General features: G+C 50.2%; 1 protein-coding gene across 1 annotated transcript in view; it reads left to right on the top strand.

Annotated features, from left to right (window-relative positions):
- Window positions 1–318: 318 nt before the first annotated feature.
- The window catches only part of TXNDC5 (thioredoxin domain containing 5), a 31787-nt gene continuing 20269 nt past the window's right edge, over window positions 319–11836 (top strand). The window contains exons 1-3 of the mRNA XM_075555280.1: window positions 319–634; window positions 3445–3594; window positions 8221–8326. Coding sequence (XP_075411395.1) covers window positions 366–634; window positions 3445–3594; window positions 8221–8326 — 525 coding nt within the window. The 5' untranslated portion in view covers window positions 319–365. The remainder of the gene's footprint in view (window positions 635–3444; window positions 3595–8220; window positions 8327–11836) is intronic.

Raw genomic sequence — 11836 nt, 5'->3', positions numbered from 1 at the left:
GGGCGTAGGAAGTGGCGCGACCACCGCGGGGTGGGGCGGGGCGCGGCGTAGGGGCGGGGCGTAGGAAGTGGTGCGGCCACCGCGGGGCGGGGCGCAGGAGCGGGGCGGGGGAAGTGGCGCGACCACCGCGGGGTGGGGCGGGGCGCGGCGTAGGGGCGGGGCGTAGGAAGTGGTGCGGCCACCGCGGGGCGGGGCGCAGGAGCGGGGGAAGTGGCGCGGCCGCCGCGGGGCGCGCGGGGCGGGGAGGGGCGGGACGGGGCGGGGAGGGGCGGGACGGGGCGGGGCGCGCGCGGGGCGGGGCGGCGAGGCCGCGGGCTGGCGAGGGGACCGGCCGCAGCGGCGACAGCGAGCCCAGCCCCGCCGCGATGCCCGCGCGCCCCGGACGCCTCCTCCCCTTGCTGCCCCGCCGGCTGCCCCAGGCCGCGATGCTGCTGCTGCTGCTGCTGGGCAGCGGCGGTCGCTGGGGCTTCTGCCCGCGGACCTGGGCCCAGGAGGCGGGCGCGCCTGCGGACGGGTCTCCCGCGGACCCCGGCGCGGAGGCGCAGGACCCACACGCCAAGCACCTGTACTCAGCCGACATGTTCACGCACGGGATCCAGAGCGCCGCGCACTTTGTCATGTTCTTCGCGCCCTGGTAACTAGCTGCCCCCCGCCCCGAACGCGGGTCTGCGCCCCCGGGGTTCAGGCCGGACGCAGACCGGCCCTTGCCGCCGGCCCTGGTCCTGCGCCCCGGCCTTGCCCACGCTTGCGCCCGGCCACCGTCACGCGGCCCGGAGAGCCGGCCGCGGGGCTGCGGGCCGAGGGCCCAGTGAGGTGTGGGCGGCGCTGGCCCCCGGGCGGTCCGGCTGACGTGGCGCGGAGAGGAGGAGGAGGAGGAGAGGGGAGGTTCCCTGGCGGAGTCCAGAACTGGCGGTCCCTTCTCCCTTCCCCCACCCCCTCCAGCTCCATTGCTGAACTTCACCGGTCCCCTTCCTGACCTGAGGCCGGGGAGTGCGGGCTAGGCTCTTTTTAGGCCTCCTTGGGACCCAAACAGTACCCCGATTGCCGCTGCCTACACCCCAAACTTCCGAGGCCGGCGGGGCCCAGCGGCTGGCTGGACACCGCGACCCCATGGGCTGCGCTCCGCAAAGGGCCCACGTGGGCCCTCCCCGCAGGCCTGCTACCTGCGGTGGGCTCTGTGCGCGCAGGTGGTTACTTTCAGGCCGTTCTTGGTGGGCAGATGCCCAGCGTGAGGGTTTCATTGGGAAAGAGCAACTCCAAACGGCGTGCTCTCCCAGCGTTTGTTTTGTGGGGTGTGGAGAGGGGTTGACCCAGGGAACTGGGGGGGCTCCCTGTGCCCTCCCCGGAAGCAGAGGGCGATGAGAATGGGCAAGCCCTCCATAGTTCAGAGTAGATGGGAACTGTACTCTGCGTGAGAGAAACCCACCGGCCCGCACTGCAAGTCTTTACCTCTGCCATCTCCTCTCTCCCGTCTGGGTCTAGTGGTTTGGAAGTGTGTCATGGGGAGACTCGCCACGATGAGCAGACTCTATGCCTGCCTTCACTCTCAGGTGTGGCCTTTGGCGTGGGTCGGGACGCCCTGTATACCAGAGACCCTAACCTAGGAAGCACCCACCTGACTGAAGGGCCATTCACACAAACAAATCTGTGCTTTCTTAGCATGCCTGAGTTGTCAGAAAGAAGGGAGAGACTGCCACATTTGGGGACACAAGACAGTTTGAGATCAGGGGTTGACCTGGGGAAGCATTGTGTTTGTGTGAGCAAACCTTGGTTTCTCTACCCGGAGCTGAACAAGGGAGGTGTGCTAACTCAGTGCTGGTGGCAGTGGGGGACACTGTTCCTCTGGCCCATCTGTGGTTCTAGCCAGCAGCATCAAACTTGATGTGCTCAGATCACACTTGATGGGTTATTGTATCCTGAGAAGGAGCCTATGGCATGGAGGCCCACAGATTCACCTCCCACAAGGCACTTTCTCTGTGGGGTGCCATGCAACTTGAGACTTTTCTTCTCCTTCCCCTCCCTTTTGCCTTGCCAAGCTCACTGTTGGATCTACAGCACCCCACGTGGTGCCTTTTTGAGCTTCTACTCCTTAGTTCAGCTAATCAATTGCCAAGAGTTTGGGACTTGCCAGCATGTGCTAGGAAGTTGGAGTATAGACTAAGAAAGTGTGGCTGCCCTTGGATCTTGTAATGATACATATTTAAACAGAATGTTAATACTCCAGAAAGAATCCTCCAGAAAAGGGGACATGGTTGTATTGGGTTCACTTAAGTGAAATAGGGATTCTTGGGGTTTTAGTTAGGGAAGCCTGAAGCTGACCTTAGTGCTTCTTTACCTTGACACAGACCTACTCGGTGCTAGCTGTAGATGCTTCTCATTGAGGGCCTGTGTCCGAAATGACGAGCGGCCGAGAGATTTATCACCGCTTTGAATAATTTAGAAATGATTTTCAGGAAGAGCTCACAGGTTGTAGGTGTTGGGTATTCTGGTAAACAACCTTCTAAAGATGAGTGTGCTACAAAGCACTACAGGAGCGTTCCCGTGTGGACAGCCAGTTGCTTTGTGAATGCATGCTTGAAGCTGGATAAAGTGTCCAGTGTGGGATGTTCACGCCTGGCACTGGCAACCTCAGACATCAACAGATGTCTGACTCTGTGACTCTAGAAGTGGATCTAGTGCCAGAAAAGATGTGGAGACTTTAATGACATGTGAAGTAAGGGGGGAAGACAGGGAGTGACCCTTGAATACATTCAAGTGATAGATGATTTTTAAGTAGTTTTGTACCACTGAATTTATATAAGGAATAGCATAGACATTTGATTGTATTAGCCCGAAAAGTGTGGGTGGCTAGAAACTTCTTTAGTTTTCCATTGGGGGGAGAGGGGGGTGGGTTTACTTTTGAAGTTGACTCTAGTTGGGGATGTTTGGTTATTTAGTAGAGAAGGCTTGACATAAAAGAGCAACCAGAGAATTCAGCAAAAGCTGCTCAGGTGGTGCAGGGGCAAGGCAGAGGAATGAGCATTTGGGAAGAGCGGTCGCTCTGAGAGACTGGGGTCTCAGGACCAACAGCTTGGGAGGAAGTCATGCCTAAACCAAACCTGGGGCCAAATAAGAACTAGCCAGGTAGAGGTCTGGGGGAAAGCAGATCTTCAGAGTCTCAGCGCCAAGCGGAGATCAGAAAAGGACGCAGGTGGACTACAAAAAGAGGAGGAGGACCTCATGTGGAGATGGACAGGGCCAGACCATGGAGGACCTGCACATCAGCACCCTGAGTTGGGGCTGAATGCTGAGAGGACAGGGAGACTCTGGAGGGTTTAGGATGCAGGAGCAGGTCCTACAGTCATCCTGACTCTCCCTCTGTCTGAAGAGGGTGGGAGAACCTTGTTGCCCTCAGTAAATGGTGAGGTCACTGGGCATTCAGTTCACTTGCGACTTTCCTCACAGGTGTGGGCACTGCCAGCGGCTGCAGCCAACGTGGAATGACCTGGGAGACAAGTACAACAGCATGGAAGATGCCAAGGTCTATGTCGCCAAAGTGGACTGCACGGCGGACTCGGATGTGTGCACCTCCCAGGGGGTCCGCGGATACCCCACGTGAGTGGGAAGGGTTGCCCATGTGGGTCAAGTTTTCCATATCGCTGTAAACCGAGTTACGGAAAGAGTCCAAGTTAAACCTTTGTTTTGGGGTTTGGAACAATTTTTGGGTGCTGTTGAGTTGGTTCTGACTCGCAGCCTCTCCGTGTGAAACAGGGCGGAAACAGAGACCCTGCTTGCCTGTCCTCACAGTCATTACCACGTTACAGCCCACTATGCATCCACTGATCAGTCCATCTTGCTCTGGGGGCTTCCTCTTTCTCCCTGATGCTCTCTTCGAAGGTTGATAGTCTTTTCCATCCCCAAAGTACATGAGATGACGTCTTGTCACCTTTGCTTCTACGAAGCATTATGACTCCTTCCAAGATGGATGTGTTCCGTCTTCTGGCAGCCTATGGTATATTCAGTCTTCTTACCCAGCACTCTAAGGCGAAGGCACCGACTCTTCTCTGATCTTCCTTATTCACTGTGCAGCTGGCTTGCGCATGAGGCCATTGGACATACTGTGGCTTGGGGCTTCAAAACTATATCTGTGCTTTGTAAGGCAATTCATGTTGTTAGGGACAATAATCTTTAACAAGGTGTCTCTTTTTGGACGCCTTTTTGTGTTTTGTTTGGAAAACGCTTTTAATTCATCCAGGCTGGGTTTTCTCACTTTTAAGAAAAGGTGCGTGCAGGCAGAGGGGGTCTCCGTGAGGTCTGCCATGGCTTATGTTCACAGGAGCCTTCCCCAGCGAAGAGAGGCCTTGGGAGAGCAGCTTTGTTTCAACAGTGGCCCACGCTGTTTCCTTAATCATCCTTCCCAGAGAAATTCCCTGGATGACTGGTGTTGGAAACCAGGTAAACCACTTGCTGTCGAATTGCTGTTGGCTCTTGGTGACTCCTTGCATGTCAGAGAAGAACAGTGCTCCACAGGGTTTCCCATGTCTGCTTTGTCAGAAGTAGATCTCCAGGCCCTTCTCCTAGGTAGGCGTGAACCTCCAACCTGTTGGTTAGCACCTGAGCGTGTTAACTGCACCTCCGGACGGACTCCTCTGTTGGAGACGCAGGTGACAAACCAGAGCACAGCAGTTCGGACAAGAAATACTACCTACTTCTTGATAGCTAAAGAAGTTTTCTTCCTTACCTGCCTTCCTTTCTTTTCTGTTGTAAAGATGTAGAAATTGAAGCTAACATATTCAAGGGAAGATTAATTAGAAATTTATACCATACAGGACGGAAGCACTTTACCCACTCCTGATGGGTGCAGCTTGGATGAATGTTCATTTCAACAGTGGGCCCTGTTGCCAGGACGGCAAGATCTTTTAGGAAGATAGCAGCCACCTTCCGGTGTGTGGCGAATGCTGGAGGGGGGAGCACAGTTCTCAAAGAAAGGGGAGATGCTGCTTGCAGAAGAAAACGGAGATTGGCTATTGGACCTCCCTAGATATTTGTTCCAATCAATGAATGAAGCTTATTCTAGGTGACTAATTACTTAGAATAATACAGAGTATATTCAGTTGAATATGGAGACCCCGGTTTGTGTACAATTTGCTAAGATTAGAGGCTCAGATCCACCCAGAGATGCCTTGGAAGCATGTCGGCTCAATCTGCTTCTGAAACATCAACCATTGAAAACCCGGTGGAGCACAGTTCCGCTATGACATGTGAGTTGGAATCTACTTGACAGCAACCGTATATAATTGGAGAACTGGCACAGCAAGGTGGAAGGAGCCCTGAGTTTGAAGCTTATTTCTTCTGTGTACTGCTGTCCACTCACTATGCAGCTCTGACCACCTTGTTTAGGCTGAGTCAAACTCCCACAAAACACTGTTGGAGGATTGAATGGGATAATGTAGGAGAAAACACCAATCGGAGCACACCCAGTACATGCCAGAGGGCGCCCCCCCCCTTCCTGTTTCAAATGAGCATTTCCATCAGGGCCCTTGGACCTTCTGGTTTGAGTAAACTCGGGTGCCATGATGTCAGTTCTAGTCCTTAGAGGTGAAATTCCCTGTTCCGTCAGAGTACAACTGGAGTCCACTGGTGTCGCATGACTAGGGCCTCTCAGAGGCAGATTGTCAGCCCTACCTGCAGTGCGCCTCTGGGTAGATTTGAACTACCGACTTGCATAGCACTCTGAGACTAAAGAATCCTTGTGTCTGGGAAGCCCCACAGCCATTCAGTGTACTGTTGCCCAGAATGACACAGGAAGGAGGACTTTCACCCATGCAGTCCTGAGGAGGGAGACAAAGCACCTGGGAACCGAGTGCCCCAGAGAGGTTGGTAATGGCAGGGCGCTTTGGGGGGTGCTCAGGCTGGACCCCAGCAGCCACACTGCTGCTCCTCATTGTCTGCCTTTAGGGAGGAGTACAGTCAGGTGACTGTGACAGGTTGCATGGCTCTGCCCGGTGCAGGCTGAGCCCATCTCCACCTTGGGAGCAGTGAGTTTAGGAAGGATCCCGGACTTGAGCAGGATTGTAAGGTTTTTCAATCCACTAGTCAGAAGGGGATTTTAAAATTTTTATTTGTTTTGTTTTGCCGAATGCCTGCCAACTTAGGAAAAGTAGAGATTAGGCTTTGCGCTAACATCAGCACAGCACAGCCTACCTGTGGCTCTTTCTGATGCTGTAATAACCGCTTTTCCATCTTGAAGCCCTTTGGTTGGAGGAAGGGAATTGGACAAGAGAGAGGTGAAGTTTAGTAAGCCCAACTGGGAGGTGGGGGGCGTCCAGGGGAGATGCGCTTACAGGAAGGAGCCCAGCTAAGTGCTCAGCGGCTAATTGAAGGGTCAGCAAGCTTGCACTGACCAGCTGCTCCGTAGGACAGCCAGGCAGTCTACATCCCACAGATTAAAGCCCAGGAAACCCTAAGGCGTTGTATACTCTCTTCTGTAGGGTCACTGTGAGTCGGAATCAACTCAACAGTGGTGAGTTTGGTTTGTCTTCCAGGGCTCACAGGTATTCCTAGACCTCTGGGTGGTCCCTGGAACAGGTGAGGTCAAACTTTGGGGTAACTAAAATGTTAAAACTTCATGAAGTACTGACAAAATCTATCAGAGTTTTGCTTTTGGTTCCAATTTTTTTAAAAAAAGCTACTGAGGAAATCGAGCATACCTGTATCCTTCGTGGTGGCACATCAGGATGTCACCTAAGCCCCTCACTCTCTTGTGCCGTGTGCTGTGCAAGGCCCATGCACTCCTGCTTACACGCCCAGTCTGACCACTGGGTAGTTAGCAATCATCAGTTCTCCAAGCCCAGAGTTCTGGTTTCCACAAATTTTGGCTTCTTATCTGTCTCTTAATGTGCCTTTGGCATCTAACAAAATCCACAGTCACACTGTGGAAAGGGGATGGTCAGGATGTGTTGGATGAACTTTGCCAAGAGATGGTAGTTTGGATCAGTGCCCCTCCCCCTTTATTTTTCCTTACCTGTGACACCTTCTGTTAGGTTTGTGTAGCACCTGTTTTCCTGTTATCGATGGGCTGGTTCAGGAACTGGCAGTGTTCCTTCCCCTCCCAAGGTCTCGCACTCCCTAAGAGGAACTGCCCCAGTAGCCAGCCGCCAGTTTCTCGGAAGGCCGGTGCACTTAGACAGCAGGAATGATGCTGTCTCTGCAGGGAAGTGATGGCTGGAACATCGGTCTCACAGTAGCTGGATATTCATGCCTTGCTGCTGTTGCATGCCATTGAGTCAGCTCCTACTCAGAAGTGACCCATGTCCGACACTAGGAAGCACTGCCGGGTGGCGAGCCATGCTCACAGCTGTTACGTTTGAGCCCGTTGTTGTAGCCATTCTGTCAGTCCATCTCTGTGAGGGCCTTCCTCTTGTTCATCGACCCTCTGTGAAGCATTGTGTCCTTCTCCAGGTACTGTTCCCTTCTGACGACAAGTCCAAAGAGCGTGAGTCAAAGTCTTGCCATCCTCACTTCCAGAGGGCATTCTAGCTGTACTTTTTCCCAGACAGATTGGTTCATTCTTCTGTCAGTCCACGGCCTGTTTGGTCTGCTTCACCAACATCGTGATTCTGACACATCCACTCCTTTCTGTTCTTCCTTATTTGTTGTTAGTTCCTGTATGCAGGTGAAGTGATTAGAAATATCATGGCTTAGATCAACTGCACGTTCGTCCCCATGCTTAGGTAGCATCTACTACCTGTTTAATTTGCATAAAATTTACTAGAAAAAGTGATGTATTTTTTACGTTTTTAACTTAAAAACAAACCCACCAAGCAAAAACAAAACAAAAAACAAGCACGCTACGGAAGTCTAGACAGGATCGCAGTGGCAGAAAAGCTTGGAAGTTCTACAGAGGACAGATGAGCATTTGCAGTTTGGCATTTCATCCACAGCATTGGGTTTGATGCTTTTGCTTCAGTTTTGTTTTTTTTAATAAGATGAGAAACTTTCCATTGTTTAGGATCAAGTGAACATATTCTCTCCCAGAACATTGCTTTCATTTCCTTTCCCAGTTTAATTTTTAGAGAATTGGAAGATGTCGGGCTGGCTGCATAGCCCATTTATTTATAACTCATTGACTGGTCATTTCTTTAAATGAGTTTGCTCCCCGATGAGATAAATGCTGTCAGCCCAGAGCAGTTGGAAGTGCTCTGAGGCATTGTTCTATCTAATCCCTTGTTGCTCTTGCAGCTTAAAGTTTTTCAAGCCTGGCCAGGAAGCTGTGAAGTACCAGGGTCCCCGGGACTTCCAGACCCTGGAGACCTGGATGCTGCAGACGCTGAATGAGGAGCCTGCGGTGAGTAACCAAGAAGAAGCATTTACGGCCAGTTCAGGGGAGGGATTAGGCTGCCATTGTAAAGCACCATTTGACTTATTTAGAGCTCACTTATACTGGAAGTTAAGATGAGCCCTTAAGGAACAGTTGTGCATGGAAATCCTCAAGTGTGCACACACATAGAAGACAACAGGGAGTGAGCCCCACCACCTGGCTTCAGCCCTGACCACCCAGTGGCAACCTGGCTTTGTTTCATCCATGCCACCTCCTTTGTCTAGCAACAAAGTCAGCTTTGGGGCATTTGTAGTTCATTCAGCTTTTGCCCAAGAGATACACACTTTTTTCTCTTAACATACCCATGTTGCCAGGCTCACATCTAATGCAGTTGGCGGTGATTCTGTAGCATCAAAAATTGACTCTTGGTCAGAACATTCAGTCCACAAAGGCTCTGGGTCTCCTCCTCCCTGTCCCTGAGGACCAGTGCCTACCTCCACTACCCACACCTACCTCCCACATCTCTGCGCCACATCATCACGTGAAGCTTCTCTCTTTCCTCCAGCTGCAAGGCCTGAATTGGCTCTGTGGGCGATATAATTCAGTTCTCTTAATACTGTTCCTAAGGAGCCCTGGTGGCATAGCGGTCATGCATTGGGCCGCTATCCACAAGGTTGGCAGTTTGAAACCACCAGCTGCTCTGTGGGAGAAAGATGGGGCTTTCTAGTCCTCTAAAGAATTCGTCTCGAAAACTCGCAGAGGCTGTGCTACCCTGCCCCAGAGGGTAATAAATACTCTTCCCGTCTTACTGCCCCTCTCTAAGGGTGTGAGCAGGTGTCTTAGTTTCTTAGTGCTGCCGTCACATACCACAGGACGGTGGCTTCACAGATCAGAATTTACGTGTCACTGTTTCATTGTGTTTATTGCTGCGAATGCTGCTGATGGTTGGTGCAGAGGGTGCTGCCCAAGGGCGTTGTTTCCCAGGGCAGCTGTGCGCTCTCTCCGTCTCTGTGAAAATCTCTGCTAGTCAGGAATCCACTTGTTGCATAAGTGCTACTATACTTCAGGTGTAGAAAAGTGCAACGGTGGAGAATAGTTTTGACCGATGGCGTGGAGAATAGTTTTGACCGATGGCTAGTTTCAGGTGAGGAGGAAAACCACGCGGCTTTCAGTGAATTTGCATTTTCCCCAGTTTCGTAGTCGTTACACGACAGCTGGAGGAGCAGGTGTCACTTTCATGTACATAAATTGTTGTCTTTGTAAAAATAACACTTTCAAGAGAGGGGGATCGAGAGAGGGCTACATGGAAGGAAACCAGTTCTAAAAAGGATTTTTTTTCCCCATTTCTGTCTTTTCTTTATTTCCTGTATTTTGTGACTGTTTTTTTTTTTAACGTTTTATTAGGGGCTCATACAGCTCTTATCACAGTTCATAAAAAGGATTTCATGGCCTCCAAGGAACTGTTCATATGAACTTTGAGCTATATTATGTAGGCTTAACCAAAAATCTAGTCTTCCATGTTGACTTTTATGCAGCCAAGCAGCTGTGGGTGTTGGGCAGCTGAAAGATTTCTTTTTCTCATGGAAGAGCTTCCAGTAAGTGAAGAGGCTGCCTGAAGTGGGGTACAAGTGCCCATCTCCCCTGCAGAAAGGAATGGCATGTGTTACCGCCCATTGCCACTCTGACCCCCAGTTACCTGACATGGCCATGTTTTAGTGTCTCGGGGAAATAGCGATCTCACATGATTCCAAGACACAATAACCACAAAAATGACAACCAGTGGCTGTTCTATCTCATGGTGACCTGTAGGTGTGCCAGAAGAGAACCATGCTTCATAGGATTTTCAAGACAAGTAGATTGCCAGGCCTTTCTTTCGAGGCACCTCTGGGTGGACTTGAACCTCCAACCTCAGTTAGTAACCAAACCTATTTGGCATGTGTACCTCTCTATAAAAGTTAAAACCTGTTAGCCCTCTGTCCCACTCTAGAAAAGTTAAGTTTATTTTTGATGAATTTCTTTGTTAAGCTGTTCTTTTAGCTGAGGTAATGTGCCTTGTGGAAAGCTCAAACATGCAAACCTCATATTACTAACTGAAAAGTCTTTTCAATGCGAACTTAGCGTTTTCTTTCCAGCAAAACGTATTTTTAAAAAATCATTTTTGATGGGTTTTTTTTTTTCTGTTTTCGCTACTCTGTGTCCCAGCCCCCTTACTCTTTCATCTTTACTGTGGAGTGATTGTTCTCATGCAGATGAGTGTTGGAAGGTATGCAATGCTCGCTGGCAATATTCTCTATTCCATGAGCCATCTGTGCTTCGGGTAGATGATGACAGCCACGAGGGGCTTGGGTGCAGACTTTATGCAGTATCTCAGATGATAGCTTGAAGTAGTGTCACAGGTGATGACCTGTGGTCTGGGGTAAGGAGCTCTCTATTTTCAGCTGGCCCAGTATGTCTGGATTTTTTTTTTAAAATTACTGAATTCTATTTCACATCATTCACCCCTTCTACCAAAATCCATCTAGGCTATCCTTGGTCACGAAGGGTTGTTAGTGACAGCTGGGCACCATCTAGCTCTTCTGGGCTCCAGGTAGCTCAATCGGCGGTTCGTGTGTGGATTGCTAGGCCTGGATGGTAGTTTCTTCTCTGGGTCTCTGACTTCCTCTTTTGTGCCTTGTATGAGAATGGGCTGTTAGTTTTCTCTTAGGTATAAAGCAAAATCTTTTAAAAAACTTTTTCAAACTTTTAGGAAAGTTTTGCGTTTGCTTTAGCCATAATTAACTTAAATACGTAAGTTTTTATGAGAAAGATTAGATAAGTGATTATATGTATTGCAAACAGAGCAAAGGAATGCTGGTTTTGAAAACAGGAAAGATGTGCGTCAGGGTTGTATGCTCTTACCACGCTTAGTAAGTCTGTATGCTTGAGCAAGTAATCTGAGAAGCTGGACTCGATGGAGAAGAACACAGCATCAAGATTCCACGAAGGTTAGTTAGGATAAGAAAATGACACAGCCTTGTTGATGTGAAAGTGCGGAAGACTTAAATAAAGCACTTGCTAATGAAGTCCAAGGACTGCAGACTTCTGTATGGATGGTAACTCGGTGTAAAGAAAACCAACATCCTCATACCTGGGCCAGTAGACAACATCATGAGAAACAGAACATTGATGTCATCAAGAGTTCCACTGTTAGTGCTTATGGAAGCAACACTCAAGAAATCAAAAGACAATGGGCAAGTCTGCTGGGTAAGACCTCTGGGCAATGTTTAAGAGCAAGGATGTCACTTTGAGATCTAAAGCATGCCTGACCCAACCATGCCGTGGTATTTTCACACTTAAGTATGTGAAAATTGGACAGGGCATATGGAACATGACAGAAGAATCGATACATTTGAATTATGGTGTTTATGAAGAATATTAAAAGTTCCTTGGATTGTCAGAAGAATAGACAAGTATGACTGGAAAGAAGTGCAGCCGCTAGAATGCTTAGAAGTGGGGACGATAAAACTTCATCTCATGTGTACTTTGGAGATTGTGCTA

The sequence above is a fragment of the Tenrec ecaudatus genome, chromosome 7 (assembly GCF_050624435.1).
Source record: "Tenrec ecaudatus isolate mTenEca1 chromosome 7, mTenEca1.hap1, whole genome shotgun sequence".
Taxonomy (NCBI): Eukaryota; Metazoa; Chordata; class Mammalia; order Afrosoricida; family Tenrecidae; genus Tenrec; species Tenrec ecaudatus.
This window is presented reverse-complemented; position numbering and strand designations above follow the sequence as displayed.